Below are 17,721 nucleotides of genomic sequence, written 5' to 3' on the forward strand. Positions count from 1 at the left end.
GTTTCTCAGGATATTGTTTGCAGCTCTATAGGACAATGTGCCATTGATGCAAGGAAAGAATAAAGAGGCCACGCTCAGACCAGCAATTTGGCAAAGTACGCCTTTCACCATGTCTGCTCGGGGAATCTCAGGTGATAGGCTTGGCACTAAACTTCTGAGACAGTGGAAGGAAAAGGAAAAGGTGCTGGCCTGTGGCGGATAAGGAGTATGTGAGCAACATGTTGACACAAAGAACATGTTTTTTACAAGAAACAGGGAATTTCTCTCTCTTTAAAATGATGTGCCTCTGTTGATGCTGCTCAGTATGGAAAAGGAAAGTGGAGGAAAACTCATGGAGTAAGAAAGAACAGACTGGCTTAATTAGTGGTGTGATTTAATGTTCACAAGAGCTTGTGTGCTCATTCAGGGAAACATCTGAACATGTGAATGTTTATTTTTGGGGTGGGTGTACCCCCAAAAGCCTGGCACACCTGTCTCCAGCACTGCACCAGGGTGGTGGTCCCCATCCCTCGTCTTCCACTGATGTCTCCAGGGCATAAATTTCTGCTCACGGGGGTGGTTTTGTGTTGTTTTTCTTTGTAAACTGGGGAAGTGAAAAAAGTGCCAGGCTGGCTGGCAGATGTCAAAGTGCATTTGCCCTTCAGACTGTATTTACCCTTTTTGTATAAAATCACAACACTTGCAGTAATGTATGTATTTTTGTGTATTACAACAGTCGTTTGGATTAATTTGCTTGTCTTTACAATATTTATAAAATGAAAGTTACAGTTGCAGCAGGCGTGTGGGTGTATAGGTTCGGAGGTGGAGTATGGCCAAACCCTTCGGCAATCCAGGGCTGGGTTGAACAGCTTCTCCTCTGGCCTCAGTTCAAGCAGCCTTGTGCTCCTTCACACAGCAAATATTGCCACTGTTAACCCAGCATAGGAGCTGCTGAGCTGCTCGAGCTATCCCTGCTGTCCTGACCAACCAAAACCCAGAAACCTTTCCCCTGTTTTTTTTTTTTTTTTTTTTTTTTTTTTTTTTTTTTTTTTTTTGGGTTTGTTTGTTTGTTTTGTTTTTTTTTTTTTCCTCCACTGTGATTCTGTCTGGCTTGAGGAAACCTGCTCGTGATGAGTCAAGTGCCAGTGGGGCTCAGAAATACCCCATGGCCTTCAGACCATCCTTGCTGAATGGGCATTTCTATGAAAAAACAACTGGAGGAATGTAACTACAAAACCTACAGGAACTAGCCTGCTGCTAGGAAACAAAATCTCAAAGCAAACAAAGTAAGAACGACAGCAGTGGGCCATCAAAACGAGAGGGGTGGAGAATAACAGGAAAGGAATGGGAAGCAGTAAGAGCCTTGGGAGGCGAATGTTGTGAGCTGGTTCCTGCCTTTATCCATGATGGCTTTGCTTTGGAAGCCTTCTGGGCAGGCGGAGTGGAGGCCACTGGCAGGAGACAGTTGTTTCAACGAATGCCAACAGTGGTATTTCATAACGTTTTGTGCAACTGTGTTTACCCTAGTAATTTCTCTTGAGGTACAATGCTACCAAGAAGGCCTGCAGCTTCCTTGTCAAATTTTTATTTAAAGAACGAAGAGCCTAGGTCAAGGCTATCAGCCAAGGTGAGCACGGCTCGCACAGGGCATCAGGTGCTTCTTCACCATGGGCATCCCTGTATATCTGGTCAAATGTGTTCAGGTTTGCATTTATTTCTTCTCTCCCTGGTACATTTGGTTCAGAAACGTTTTTGCTTCTTCGTGATGTGAAGAAAAAATAATTCTAGTTGTCCAAGTGCACTTTGATATTAGGTCTGTCTATAGGAGCTAGGGGTGAAAATCCTGTGTTTAGCTGATGTGTCTATACTAGCACACATTCCTATGTGGGCAAAATTTGATATTGCTTTGTTGAATGCATGTAGTGCCAAAATTGCTTATTATTTTTCGAATTGACTGTAACTATTATGATAGCAAGCATTTATATTGCAATATAAATGAGGGTAGGAGGGATTGTGTAGCTTTAGTTATGCAGTAATACAGTTAAAGACTTTTGTAGATGCCTGAACACTGCAAATGTGGTGGGGATAGTCATAAATTTAAATAAGTTGTTAAGAAACTGCCTGGGCAACCTCATTCAAACTAATGAAATATAAGAGTAGATGTCTTGGAGAGCAGACAGTGATTTCTCTATCTGGGTTTATGCATCAGTTGTATTTCTATTGTCTACTCTGGTATTTTCCATCAATATAGGGTAATAATGGGATGAGTTATTTTTGGTCAGCTAAGTGATTTGGTCAACTGTGTGCATTTAAATGCGCTCTGATTTTTGGAAGCAGAAATATAGAATTTAACAGGTATCCATTGCTAATGATATAGGTATGTGCTATAAGCTCTGTGTCTTTGTTGACAGTAAGAGTAAATCTGCAAGTTTCATTTTTTTTTTTTTTTTCTTAACAACTGTGGATGATGGTTTGACTGTCTTTGCTTTACAGAATAAGGATGGTTGCTCAGATGCTAACTCCAAAAAACACAGTCTGTGAGGATATTCCTGTGCACAGATGCGTCCATTCAACCATTGTCTTACAATGCAGATTCAGTAGGTGATTTTGGAACTTTTCTTCGTGCCCTTCACTATTGTAGAAGTGTTCAGCATGAATCAATTTAAAGACAAAACTCCACCAGCCAGGTTTTCAAAATCTGTGATTTCTTATGTCATTTTTGTCCTCATTTTCTCTGAACTGCCTTCTTTATGAGGTAAATTAATTCTTCAGAGGTGACTACTGCTGATAGTGGGTAACATGAGGGTGTATTTTGGGGTGTCTTAGTTGGGATTTCTAATGCTATAGGTGATCTCTTCTGCCTTCTTCATTTAGTTTGTGGAGCTGATTTTTGTGTGCTTGTCCTCTGGTAAGTTATGGAAAAATCCTCACAGTCTAAGAAAGAACAAAGAAAATGTACGTAGACTGAAAAATCATCATCAGAAATCACAGTGACAGCTTTGCCAGCATTTTTTTTGTGTGCTAGAATTATGATTTAAATTCCGTCAGTAAGTTTTTTTCAGAAGCAGTTTCAAACGAGATAATTTTTTTTTTTTTTTTTTTTTTTTTTCAAACCGGGACTTGGCAGAAGTGATATAAAATGTTCTCATAGCAATCATAAAGCAGTGGACAGACATTGCATTTTAGTGTAGGATTAAATACTTGTTCTGGCTGTTTTCCTTGTAAACAATCAAACCTACCTACCAGATTGTATTGGGAAGCACTTACTAATGCTTTGCTTTTACTGTTGAGAAAAATGACTGAAAGTTTTAAGATGAGGCAATGTGAATCATAACCTTCAGCAGTTGTTAGTTTTCCTGACTGACTTGCTTTCTTCCTACATTCCTTTTAGTCACCCCAGGAATCGCTGATGCTGTTTTGTACCAGAGGCATTGCTGAGGTCCCGTGTGCAGCAATGGACTTGGATAAGCCATCCGTCTGGGGATCCCTGAAGCAGAGAACGAGGCCGTTCCTGCAAAACTTAAGCACAAGGAAGACGAAGAAGAGATCCAGCAAGATGGTGGTGAGCAAGGTCCGCTCGCTGGACCGACGCCTCAGTGTGTCAGTGCCTGACATGCTGGAGGTGGAGACTATCACAGAAGAAGAAACGACGTATTCGAGCACTCAGGTCCTGTCAGGAGACTCCCCCAGCAACCTCCCCAGGCCTGTGGTGTCTCTGAAAAGCAGAAACGCATCGGTGAGGCCAGCAGGAGGGGACTGGCCATGGCCAAGGCAGTCGACTGCACGCACGGAGGGGGATGTGGCCTGCTCGGTTGCACGTGTGGCAGAAGGCCCCACACCTGAGGGGAAACGGCCGTCCAGTGATGACCTTCTTGAGCTGCTGCAGAGAGCCCGACTGAGCAATGACCTGGCAGATGAGATGATGGAGGTGAGGGGCTTGGGTGATGGCCAAGCTGAGTGGCCCTCTTGAGCCAGACTGGGTTATGAAGGGGTGGAGAAGAGGGACCACTTGCGAGGTATAAGGGTTAAAAAATAGCATAAACCCAATGTGTTATATATATTTTTGAGGCCAAATTCAGATATCCTTTCTGTCATTGTGGAGCTGCAAAATTAACCACGCTTCGATTTTTTTTTTTTTTTTTTGGCAAATCTATGATACTTCAGATTGTTCAGAGACGTTGGAATTGCTTACTTAGGTCAAAAGTAGCTGTAGCTTTCTGAGCTCTGAAACATACTGCTGTCTGATGCACTTGTAGAATTCTTTTTAATTAATATAACTTACTAGGACTGCTGTAGCAAAACCAACTTACTGCCCACTCAAGGTCCAGCTGAAGGCAAGAGGTGAAAGATGAAGGGTGAAGCGAACTCTGCCAACACCTGGAATTAGTCAAAATGAATGTGTGGTGGAATGCAGTGGGTGTGTGGAACATGCTCAGGGCTGTCCTTTGGGTTTGGTTTGTGATTAATTAGAGGAGGTGTAAAATCAAAATACTTGGTCTGAATTCCCCATCTTGTTCCCCTTCTTTCCTTTCTTACCACTTTTGTGGTCAGTGCTTCTGTGGCTGGACATAATGTCCCAAGAACAGGAGGATCCAAGTCCAACATGCTTTGAATTTGACATGAAACAGTAAATCCTGCCTGGCCAGAGCAAAGTGGCAAATCTATGGAGTCACATGGTAGCTTTATAAGACAAACAGGTGAAGGTTGTGGCTGTCTGAAACATTGTAGGCAAAATTTTTTTTGTTTGTGGAAATCTGTTTCCTTCTGAGTTGAGTTTTCACTAGGAAAGTTAGGTTTTGAGCTAAGTTTTGAGGTTGTTTTCCCATAAATTAAGTGTTGCAGGTATGGCAGCTGATTTTCTGAGTCATCCAAGATGTAAAAATGGAAAACAGACGCTTAGGTTTAAAGCTCTCCTTTGGAAGTGGCTTTCACAGGTGAATTAACATCTTTAACAAAATTATGATCAGTGCTACTATAAGAAAAATGGTCTTTTATGATATAAAACTTGTTCTCTATCTCTGTGCATTCTTATCAAAGCAATGTTATCTCCCCTGTGAAGCAACAGATCACAGTGTTAGCTAGTGAACATCACTTCTGTTGCTAAATTTTAAACATGTTAGCTTAAAATTTATATCAACTCAGGTTAATCAGCATAAAGTAGGTTGGATAATCATTATTTTAGGAGCTTGCTTCCAGGTTTTTTTAATGATATCAGCAGTTCTTTTCTGCTGTTGTAGACCAACAAATTCCAACCTAAAATTTAGCAACTGTATTTGCAGCAGCACCAAAATTAATCCCAAATTCTGCTTGACTTTGGGCAAGCTAAGCACTTCAGCAGAAAGTGGTAACTGTATAATGATGGAATAGATTAATTTCAAGTTTCCTCCAGACGCATAGCAATCTGTCTGTCTTATTCTCTGTAGCATTTATATCATTCCCAAAATGTGTTTGTGCATCTAAATCATTTAATATTTACTTTCATGCCAAACCCTATCTCTGTGTGAAGATCTTACCTCCATTCCTGTAATCTGCCTCCAATAACTTTTAAATGCAGAAAGATTTTTCTAAATATCTTGTAGCAGAATGAAGCAAATGAAAGTAGAAATAGATAAGGAATATTAAACTCAATTATTTTCAAAGTTTGGTTCTTATTCTTCATTGAACAGCCATGAAATCTTTAGTCTGAGCCCCTCTGATGGGGACAGCTTGTTGTGCATGTTATTGGTGTTCTAATACTAGGTGGGGTTGTTGCAGAGAGCACAGCATGACAATTACTTGCATCATTCTTTTGTGAACATCATTCACTGATTAGTGAGGTAAATCAGAAGGAAGGCAGGCAGATCCATGGAACAAAATAAACTAAAAAAAGAAAAGATGTAGGCTGAGCTTTTTTCCCCCTGAATTGCCTGTCACATGCCACCTACTCATTTCCTGGTTTTCTTTGGTCACCCAGTACCATGAGATACTTTCTGAGCCTCATACCTAAGCTCAGTGTGGGGTTGTGGTTTTTACACCGTTCTGAATGCTCAACACAGAGCCGTTGGTGCTGGGAGCATTCCATCTTCAGTAGAAGTTCTCACTGCTCACATTGCATTTCCATTTGCCAAAAGATTAACTTTATTTGTCCTCTGTAGTCGCGGTATGCAGATTGAAAGAGCAGAGGAGTAACTGAAGTTGTGTTGAACCCCTGCCTGATTTGTTCAGATTGCAAAGGACACTGTTGATGTCACTTTTTGCTGTTGCTTTTTGTCCGTGGTCACGCGTCATTACTGAAGTGCACTAACACCATTTCTTCATCTAACACCTTGCTGTGAGTCAGTAGCAACCCAAAGGCCCATCTGGTTGATGATATACTCAGTGCACTTGTATTTTGAATCATTCTTGGCCTTGAACAAATAAGAAGAGGAGGTAGAGGTTGTAAACCCTGCCAGGAGGAAAGTTTTATTCATTTGTATATATTCATGCATATGCTAACGTTTTATTTTTTTGCACACAGATTTGCAGCTATGACCCTGTTGATGAATGTGGTGCTGTTTGCTTGTATTAAGTTCAGAAATATTACTGTAGTTAGATAAAATCAAGATTTCAGGACAGTATTTTTGGCTAGACTTTTATGTATATTCAATGATCTCATTGCAATCAGCTACATAGAGTAATAGTGCTTCACTTTATATGGAGATAACATGAAAAACAAGCTATTTTTATTCAATTTCTATCCATATAATACAAGTAAAGAAAGAACAAACAACAAATACGAATGCATAACTTTGAGGATGGATTTTTTATTGTAAAAGATATTAGGGTAGTTTAGTACTTCTTATTATTCTAATTGTGCTTTTCAATACAGTTCTTTGATTCCATGTTTTGCCATGCAGAACAAGAGAAACTATTATCAGTGCCAATAACGGTGCCTGAAAGACATTCCTGTGAAGCCAGAGACTACTGTAGAAATGCTAGGTTTAATGCACACAAGTGAGATTTTATGCATGCTAGTCAGGAAATTCAAAGTTAGGGTTCCCCTAGCAGCTATAACTCAGTTCTGTTGTGCAAGGAAACTCTTCTGCTGCTCTTTATGATAATAATATTTCTACTTTTAATGTGTTTTTGCAAGGTGGCCAAGTTACGATTACTGTGGGAACCATAATGTTAAATTTTGTCTGTCATGCAAGTAAAATTTTACTTGCAGTGCTGGATTACTGTATTTCCTGATATGTAATATATGTATATGGGAAGAGGAGGGGAAGAATAATTACACAGAAGCTTATTTATATTTATTTCAGCATATCAATATCTCTAAGATTTATGATCTGTGATGCAGGAACTGCTTCTTTTTATTTATTTATTTTTTTGTTGTTGTTTGTATGGTGCTCAACACAATGCAGCTCTCATCTAAGAGATTTGGATGTTACCACACTGCACGAAATAACATTTTCACATGGGGATCAAATTTCACCTTGTGTGCATTTCTGTAGAGTGAGGTTGTTATTAGAATAAATCTTGGTATTTGAATAGGCTGTGATTGTCCTGCATTAGACCAAAGAGTTGCATGTGCACATAGGTCCTCTTCAGTGTAAGTGATCATCATAGACTGTCCTGGCAGTCAAAATAGCGTCAGCAGCAGTGTCCTGGCCACTGAATGAATCCCTTCTGTGTGTCCAGACAGTCTAGACACTGCGTCACTATAGCCTCAAGTTTTTGAATGAGTTAGTCTTTAGGAAGAAATGTTTGACTTCCTCTGATGTGCTAGAGACTTGATAACAATTTTTGGTCTTTCCAGTTACTACAGAATGTAGGGAAGTAAATGTCCACTATCCTTTTTTTCCCTCCTTTTTCCCTTTGACATTTGGTTCTAATTTTTTTTTTTTTTTTTCCCTCTGAACTTTGCAAATGTGCCCCATGGAATTACACACATTGTGTGTACGTTTGTATGAGTTACTGGAGCATAACTTACACTAAAATATTAGCATGAAACCTTCTCTCCCCACTGAAAGTTTAAGAGATCTGAATTAAAACACAAAACAAGGTTTTGCAAAACAAAACAAAACAAAAAACAAAAAACAACAACCTTTTCTTGGGCCTTAACTTTCGGGCAACGAAGGAGAAATTGCAGTAATGTGAGAGTGCCACCCACTCTCCAAACTCAGGTTGTTGCTGCTGCTGCCACCACTTCTGGATTTTTATTTATTTATTTATTTATTTTAATTGTAGCGAGGAAACTTGGAGATTCAACAACTGTAATTCTGCCCAGGAGTAAGGGTCAGCATTGCAACTGATAAGTCACCAGATGGAATAACCATTGGGCATCAGGGAAGTTTTGGAAAGGACCTTCAGCAATGAAGGCACCGTGTATTACTATGTTACTGTTACCTATTACTATATTATTACTATTACCTATTACTATGTTACTTTTATTACTATTGTCTAACTCTTTCTATTTTTTTGATAGGACTCTTGTGGAGGAATAGATTTAGACTCTTCCATATCGTCTCAATTTTTCGATGATCAGATGGTACGTCCTATTACTTTAAAGTATTTTGAATCTTTGTCAGACTGTTTAGGGGAAGCACAATTAATTTTAGGTTTGGGTTCTTTGCTGATTTGCTCCTTACAGGTTTAAAAAAAAAAAAAAAAAAAAAAAAAGCATGTGAAGCTTCCTATAGGTTTTTCCGGCATGGTATTTTTGGGGCATTTTTTTGGCGGTCATGCAAGGCAGGTTTGAATATTTTAAATAGATTGGCATGTCCTGCTTTTGTAAAGTATTCTATAATTTCTGTTGGCAGTGCTAACTGATGAAAACATCAGCACAAATACTCAGTATCTCAGGAATAAATTGAATTAAAATAGAGACTGCAACTACCTTACTATGAATGTAGGGTTTAACTAACATGACAACAATCCAGTTTTACAACAGTGCAAAAAGGCATTGGCAGTTATTGACATGCAATCCTCATGTAAAGTGTATTTGCTTATTCTAGCCAAACTTCATTACCTTTGCCCTCACCAAATATGCCATCTGGATGGTGGTGATGTGGGAGGTAACCCTGGCAGAAACTCTGAACAAGAATGCTTTGTCTAATGCTGCTTTCATGTCTTCTAAACCTGTATAAAGAAATATTCCACTCAGTAATTTTATGAAATTTGTATTTTTCATGATTTCAGCAGATAAATGTGAATGCACAAGGAATAAGCAGCTAGAAAAAAAAGAAAAAAAAAAAGAAATGCTAGGATTTAGAAAGCCTGTCTGTGCATTTATGACCTTTACTATTATAACTGATTATCAGTTGTAGCCCTCCTTTTGTTACCCTTGGTTTTGTGAGTTTATCTGACAATGATGATTAGTTATTTATGTAAGGAAGCAGTCTCAGACATCTTCTTTTCTTTTTTCTGACAAGTGCACTGTAAAAGATTGCCCAAAGAAAAAAGGCCTGTGAACTTCACCTCTGCAGTACCAAGAAAACACCTGCTCTGTTCACGTGTCTGCTTGGGGAGGCATGTAGTGGTGACTGATTTCTTTGTTCTCCTTAGGCTGTAGAAGAAGGAAGTGATTGTTTGAATGACTTGCCTAGCCCCTTTGCTTACCTCCTGACCATTCACCTGAAAGAAGGCCGGAACCTGGTTATCAGAGATCGTTGTGGTGAGCCACACCTTTCAGCTGCTTCCCTTTGGGTTGCAGGACTCTGCTTTCACTGTTGTGCCATCAACATCTTTTCTTATCTCTGATGCAATAAGTCATTGACTTGTGTCCAGGTCAGAGCAATCAACACCTGGGTTTATCCACCTTAGATACACAGGGGAGGGAGCTGCCCTGTGTTTGCTGCTCCTTCCTGATTGCACAGCTGCAAAACCCCTCCCTTATTGTACTTAGCATCTGTATCTATTCAAGAACTGCAGTCATTAATCTTCAGAGATTCTAATCTATTTTTTTTTTTTTAAAAAAAGGAATAATTTGAAATGTGATAAATAAAATAGCTGTTCTAGGAGAGCTTTAGGTTATCGGTAAAAAAATTTAATAAAAGGGAAACTGTGGGAAGAGTGGGTGTAAGTCAAGGCCCCTTTCATGAATTTCAAACACAACTTAATAAAACTTAAGAGGACAGAATTCAAAAGGAAAAAAAAGTGTATCAAAAAAAGAAGAGAATAAGAGAATAAAGCCATACTGAAAAATAACTACAGTTTAAAGAAAATCAGCTTGAATTAGCCTTGCATTCAAGGTTTGCATCTGGAAGGACCTGTATGGATTTATAAGCCTTCACATGCGGTGCTTGTTTTGGGGATTTCCATCTTTTATTATCTCAGTTAACTTTTTCCATGTTGGTTTTTCATGTCTTCACCAAACAGTAACTCTTGGCCAAGCATATGCTGCTTTTTCTTCCTAGCTTTTGGAAGTAGTGAATGAATACTTAGATTAAGATCATCACTCTTTAAACAGAAGCATGTACTTCCTGACAGCGTAGCAGTTCATCAGATATCCTAGCAAGCTGCACAAGCCAGGACATATCCAGCTGCTTCCATGGAAGAGATGTTATAAATGAGTGATTCCAGCAGAGCAGTATTTCTATAGAGGACAGAACACATAGTTTGCTCTAGGCTGTGTTTTCTTGCATAAGAAAGCAAATGCTTGTCTTAATGAAGCATTGTGCAACAAAGTGAAACAGCATAAGGGGAAAAAATCAGTTTGATGGGTCTGTCACTTTCTGTGGCAAATGACTGTTCATTTAGAAGACTGAGTATATGAGGTGGTAAATCATTCAATAAAATTCCTGCTTTTTTTCAAAGACTTTGTGGTGAAGTGGGAAAATAGTTTTTTAATGATAATTCTTCAGGCACAGTTGTGTTGTGGTGGTAGTACCTTCAGAAAAGCATAGTGGTGATGCCCTGATGGCATCCTTATAGGTCTTTGTCCTGCTGGTTACATAAGGTCTTTGTGAGACACATAAGCCTGAACTGCAGCCACTGTGGTTTTTGCATCGTGCTTTTAGAAGTGGGAAGTTGGAGAGATGAGCAAAGTCAGTATGAGAACCTCACAGAAAGCTTGTGGGTCAGGCAAATGCAACTTCCCTCCTCTCACCCGCTGTGACACCAGATACAGCCGCTGCTCTGGAGTGTACTAGCCTACTCCAAATAATTTGAATACAGGAACATATTGGCTGCAGCCAGTGTATCCTAGGAGTCTGGCTGTGGCTAGGGCCAGAGGCCAAGTCGTGCTCATTCATGTTCTGGGAACAGGAAACCCCCAGAGCTAACCAGGCAATGCTGTCTGACACAGCTGGGAGTGGGCTTCAAACCCTCTTCCCCATTTATTTATCTATTTATTTATCTATTTATTTATCTATTTATTTATCTATTTATTTATCTATTTATTTATCTATTTATTTATTTATTTATTTATTTATTTATTTTGTGTAATGAGCTGCTCTGGAACTACGCAGGGGGTAAATGTCGAGTTCCTGGTCCTGTGTTTTATTGTGCATATTGGAGGGGTAAGCATCCACTGGTTAGCCTCGTGTGAGTAGCTGCAAAGATGCTTAGGTAGGTCGCAGTGGCAGTAGAGTCTCAACATTCATATGTAGGAGTACAGTAGCACTGTGCTGTTTTTATCCACATACGGTGGTCATACTGGTGGTAACTGCTTGTCTGGTCAGTGATGGATGCTAACTTCAAATCTTCTGTCTCTGTGGAGTATGTTACACCCTAAATAACAAAAAGATCACATTTAAACCACAGAGCCTGAGTGAAGAGTGTATACCAGTATTGCTGGTTTAAATCAGATTTACCATAAGTTTTCTAAATTTCCTAAATTTTAATATTTATTAATGATTAACAGCATTTTCTCCAAAAAAAGATGTCTCAAAGAAGTCATCAGAACCATCAGTTTGCATTCTGGGGAAGCTCTGTATTTACTCAAAAAAAAACAAAACAAAACAAAAAAAAACAAAACCAAAACAAAACAAAACAAAAAAAACCACTTACGTGGTGCCCTACCCATTTCTCATGCATGCACTTTTCCCCTTAATTTTAATTTACTGCCAGTTCCTTTCAATCTCCCTGGCTGAGGGCTGTTGGGGAATGCTGGAGAGCTCTAAGGGAAGAAAAGCCCAGCACAGCGGGTCCTTGCTGCCCTCTGGTGGCAATTTCCAGCTTCAGTTGCATTGTGCATTTGTGTTTATATACGTACGTGCGTGTATGTATCTATCAATCTGTGGTGTTTAACAGAGGGGAAATATTTCGGCCACCAGTATAGTTGCTGGAAAGTCGTCTTGGTTCTAATCAGCAAATCCACATGGCTAAATTTACTCGTTATACACTTAAGTTATTAAACAGGCTTTAATTACATTTCTCTGTAAAGATGAATAGTTCTGATAACCCCAGACTGACTGTAAGACTTAGCAGGTGACTTCACTTTTCCCAAGCCTTCCAGATATTCTTCTGAATTTTCACCCACTATGTACTGCTCTTTCTGGGACGTGTTCTTTTTGGTATAGTTCAAATTTCTCCTTTGCTTTACCATATTATTCTTACTCTTTACCTTTATTATCTGTTAACCTAATTTTTACTACTTTTTTTTTCTTCACCTTTTGTCTTTTCTATTTTTTTTTTATTATTTTTTTTTTGTCTGTCTGTCTGTACCCAAGCCAAGGAAGCGTAGTGCTGTAGAACAGCATCTCTGTTCTACTGACATGGGAGAGGCTCCAAAAAAAAAAAAAAATCCCTCTCCAGGTCAACATTGCTGTGCCCCCTCTTGGGGATGCAGGGTGGCAGAGGTGTTACCCATGGGTCATTGGACTCAAGCTTGCTTGGAGTCTGGTTTATTTGCTTCTTTCTGGTGCTTTTTGGGATACAGTTCATACATTAAAACTGCCAAAGCAGACAATTAGCAAGTGGCAGTCACATCGCTTGCATGTACATTGGGTGCCTAATGTTAGGTGGTGTGTGGGTCCTCCCATATTTATAACTGATGAACAAAACACTGAAGGTTGTGGTTCTGTCTGTGTGTACCAACCCAAACCCAACATTTAGCTTTCTGTATACTTTGTATAGTATTACTGTTATTAGATAACACGGAACAACATGGTTGTTGAGGAGTTTCTGACCTCTGCAGTTTTAATACCGTGGATAGAAAGCAGAAATGTTTTTTAGTGAACCGTCCATCTGTGGAACACTGGTAGTTCTGCAGGAGAGAGAAAAATTGTGTATCTTATTTGGCCTCAAGGAAATGTGAAACATTCATAGTCACCAGTTTTAAGTGATGCCATTTTGTTATGCCCTTTGTGGTTTCCTGCCATTTTTGAGTCTTTTTAATGAAGCTCACAACTTCCAGCTCTACGTGCTTTGAACTGGGAGTGGATGGAGCACAATTCTACTTGCTGGTTCACTTTCCTTGGACACAGTGATGTCAGTTTGTATGAGTCAGTCTAATGAAACCTGAAATGTCCTGGTCCCTTATGGCCACAAGATGCTCTGACTGTGCCTGCTGCTGCCTGTAAGAATCACCTTTCCAGAACAGTGACAGTGACACTAAGCAGGAGTGTGATGCCACAGTCGCACAGAGGTGTTACCTTCCTTCAGTTGGCAAACCCAGCTATACTGCTGGTATAAGAAAACAAACTGTTCTGGGGGCCTTTAAGGGTGAGAAGCTCCTCATGTTTCTAAATCCTGCTCCTCTGAAGTATTGAGTGCATGTTTTGCTCTGTTAGCCACTGTGGTTATGAGAAATAGATTTCTTGGATGTGATGTCAGCTTGTGAGTGTTTGTGGTTCTTATTTTTTTTTTCTTTGGCTGTATTGCTCCAACCTGAGATATATATATGTATTCATACACTTGCGTTTCCTAGATTTTTTTCTTTTTTCTTTTTTTACAAGTTCTTTGTACCCTGTCTCTGTTCTTTTCTATTTCTTCCTATCGACAAGGATTCCCTTGTCACCTCCTGCTGCTGCACTTGGGTTTTGCTCTTTTTTCTTTCTCTCATGATCCAGGCAGCAGAACATGGAAAACATGCATGTGAGGAGCAGGGTGAGTTGCAGGAGCTCAGAAGGAGCTGTCTCCTGGCTGGGTGTATCCCATCACCCCCAGTCAGAGCATGTCAGCAGCTGCTCTCACTTCTAACACCAACCACTTGATAGTCAGTGGGTTCTGTAAGACTCCCCGAGCCAGCAGAGGCTGTGCTGCTCTGCTACATGGGCAGCATTTACCACCACTGGGAACTATGCAAAAATGCAGTCTCCCTAGGGCAAATTAAATGGAAAGAAAGGGGACAGAACAGCAAGCACCAACATCCTGCTGTAGACCTGCACCCTCTGTATCTCTGGACTGTCTCCTGCCTTGGTCCACAGTGGTAGCAAAGTGCCGGAGGCGAGGATGGGTTTGCACTGGGCTGGGCATTTGTCAGCTTACACAGAATAAATCCATTGTTTGGAAAGCAAATGCTCAGAGCAATTAGGCTGAATCGCTCCCTGCAAACATGCTGATTAATTTAGACTTTCTCTGTTTTCAGGGTATCTGCAATTAGATCATTAGCTCTTCAGATTTATTAATTATTCAGATGTATTAGGCAACTTTTCACACTTCTTTTTGAAAGGCATAATCATGACTAATTTACAAATGCGAAGAATTTGGATGGTTTTGGGTACTTATTTTGATGTTTTCTGGATTCTGTATAGCTCTGTGTACAACAGCTTGTGCTGCAGTTGTTGCTCTGCTCCAAATTCAGTTTCTTTGAATACAGCGGGTGGCTGAAACTTTGCCTCTGCATGGCAGTCCTTGCAAGCCTCCCTCCTCAACTGCCCTTGGGAAAGGAAAGCGCAAAGATGGGGGAACCTCAAGAAAATGGGTCAAGTTAGAACAAAAGCAATGATTCCAAAATGTGCCCCTCACCTTTGGTAACATAAACGTTAGATTAAGAAACATAAGGATGGTAGCACTGGTAAAGAATAGGTAAAGCCCAGAGACCAGGTCTTTTATTTGGTAGGTATCTAATTTAGATAACAGATTTCTTAAATGGTTCAATCTCTGTGTCATGACAATATCTCTGTCATGAAAGCTGACTCTCAGGGGCAGCTGCCTTCCCTGACAGCTCACGCTGGGTCTTGGGGCTCCTACAAGGAGCTTTTATAAAGCCATAGAATACAAATACAAGAAGATGCAACTACTTATGCCAAAGGCCCTTGGTGCTCACTAGTAATGTAAAAGTGGCTTCTGCTGTGTCCTTGCACCCTCCTGTGCTCCATGTTTGATCTACCCTTTGTCATAAGCTATCTATTCTTGCTGTCATTGTGTCCCAAATGTCGTTTTGTTAGGATCTTGTTTGTTTTGTTGGTTTAATTTCAGTCACCATTTCTGAAATGTCTGGCACTTTTTCTTATTTTTTTCTCCTCAGCTGAGGGTTTGCGTGTGTTCCTCATATGTCTTCGGTCAAGTTTTTTTGGTTTATTTTCCCTAGGAGCCTATTGGTGATGCTTGTTTCCAAGAAATGTTTCATTTCCATCTGGTTGCGTAATCTTGCTGTGCACAAAACTTTCCAAAATTACCTGGATTTCCTGCCATCAGATTACTTTTTTTCTGGTTTCCTCTTTAAGCCTTGATCTTTGCAAGGATAGTGGTTTTCCACTTAAGAAGAAAAGTGTGTGTTCCATTATAAAATGTCTTTTACTTCTTGTTGTAAATAACTCCAGTAATTCTATTTCTAGGAAGATTTTAAGAAATACATTCTTTATGTGCATATAAAATAAATCCTTCATTTCCTTTTTCAGATTCAAATACAGGATTTTAACTGAAACTTAAGATGGTCTAGGTTATGTTTCATACTGCCCTTGCTTTGAGCTTTCAGGATTTTAAGGCGACTAGGTGGTAATTTTTTTATTTATGTAACAGGACTTGTTTCATATGCTGTATTTCCAGTAAGTTTACTCCTATAAAATGGAGTGTGGTTTGAAATCATATCGGGTCTGGTGTTTTTCTTGTAATTATGAAGCAAGTGTGCAGTATTATTAAACACTGCTGATGTGGTACATCTCTTGGTTGCTGCTAGAGGGCAGCAGTATCCATTTAAAAACACCATTAACAGTTTCTTGGGCTGCTAAGCCCTGTCCTGATGCTGTGTCTCAGCAACTTTTGGTCACTGAAGCTTGCTCAGATTTTAGCTGAGGCTTGGTCTGCCTGCACTCATAGCTTGTAAGTGTTAGTGGAAGAAAAAAAAGAGGCAAAATAGATATTATGGAAATTAATTCAGGGGAGTATCACTGTTGAGATGCATGTTTCTCCAATTCTCCAATGAGAAAACTGATTCAGCTGATGAAAGGATTTTTTTTTTTACTCTTACTGGATTTTAGATTAAAAAGCAGATCATCTAACACATGCATATATAGTTAACTGTTTAACAACCTTCTTGTTGTTGCATAATATTTGAGTTCACCTCAAAACATCTCACCTTGCTTTATGCACCAGAAGAATGTTTGTCTGGGTCTAAATTGTCAACTGCTTCCAAGCAGGATTGTTCTCATGTTACCCCCCTGACTTGTGACTGCAGCTGAGGTGGTTGAGATGGGCAGGTTCAGAACCTGCATTGCAGCGCACCCCTGGGTGCGAGTGCTTACAAGTTGTTGACTTGGTTGCTTTTGCTAGGAGGGTGCTGCTGAAATTTTTCCTAATGGTCTGGCTTCAGAAAATTCTCAAGCACCTGCAGTGTCTAAAAGAAAATGAAACACGTCCTTTTTCAGACTAATTAATATCTAAAATCTCTAGTCACTTTGGAAAAGCTATTCTGTTTTGGTTACACTGTAGATTGTCTCTAATAAATAGTATTTAAACCATCTAATAGCTTCAAGCCTTGAACTCAAATACTGTTAATAATAATTTGCCATCTGTGCTGTTCATCCTGCCAGGTGGGGCTGGTCCACCTGCCTTATTTCTCATTCCCTGTCTCCTTTTAACCTACTCTGATCACCTGAAAGCAATCTGGGGCATCTAAGAGATGGGTGCAGCGACACCAGGAGGTACAGGAACTTTGTCAATGCAGTGTGGGAGAAACCTTGAAAGCCTGAAAAGGGGCTTCAGTGCTGTGTCCCTTCTCTATCCAGCCCCATTGCCCAGCTCGCTTTTTCTCTCCTTGCCACCCGGGTCCACCTGAGCAAACGCTGCTGAGCCCTGGTTTGCTCCCAGCTGCTGCCTCAGAGGTTAAAGTCCATCTGTCTGCCAGTGCGGAGGTGTCAGCCCATCATTTGTAGGATGTCGGAGCTGCACTCCCATGCCGCCGGCCCCGTTCCCCTGCCTGCCTAGTTGAGATGTTACCCCTCTGACAGCCCGACAGCCGAGCACCGCCGCAACCCGCGCCCGCTCGCAATTATTTTCCCTAACAATTAACGTGGTACTAACTTGACACTTCTTCCTTGTTTGGCTTTTGTAAACCATCATCCCTTTTTCTATTAATTCCCGGCATTAATATTTTCTTTCGCGCGAGTGCCGCCGTTCACCCGTGAAGGAGTTTGAACATTATGTAGCTGTCAAGATCGCGAGGGATTACCCGGCGTGCCTTGCCCGAGTAAGTGACACCACTGAGGTCTGGCTTTGAGATGTTTATTTTGAGAGTAAGCTGACAAGCATGAAGGCCTGATCCCACAGTGGCAATCTTATTTAATTAAAGGCCTCTTTTTATTATAGCTTTTTCCCCACTGTTATATAGATATATATATTCTTTTGCTTTATATATATATATATATATATATATATATATATATATATATCTGTATG

At 40.1% G+C, this 17,721-nt stretch overlaps 1 protein-coding gene across 3 annotated transcripts in view; it reads left to right on the forward strand.

Annotated features, from left to right (window-relative positions):
- Positions 1-17,721, forward strand: part of MCTP2 (multiple C2 and transmembrane domain containing 2) — a 125,507-nt gene that overhangs the window by 14,037 nt on the left and 93,749 nt on the right. Inside the window, exons 2-5 of one of the 3 annotated variants that reach the window (XM_082768989.1) lie at positions 2,473-2,580; positions 3,371-3,907; positions 8,426-8,488; positions 9,505-9,613. In XM_082768989.1, the coding sequence (XP_082625115.1) occupies positions 3,389-3,907; positions 8,426-8,488; positions 9,505-9,613 (691 nt within the window). In that variant the 5' untranslated portion in view covers positions 2,473-2,580; positions 3,371-3,388. The remainder of the gene's footprint in view (positions 1-2,472; positions 2,581-3,370; positions 3,908-8,425; positions 8,489-9,504; positions 9,614-17,721) is intronic. The other 2 variants (XM_082768988.1, XM_082768987.1) reach the window with 2 other exon arrangements.

Source organism: Aythya marila (genome assembly GCF_965140915.1).
Source record: "Aythya marila genome assembly, chromosome: 11".
NCBI classification, from domain to species: domain Eukaryota; kingdom Metazoa; phylum Chordata; class Aves; order Anseriformes; family Anatidae; genus Aythya; species Aythya marila.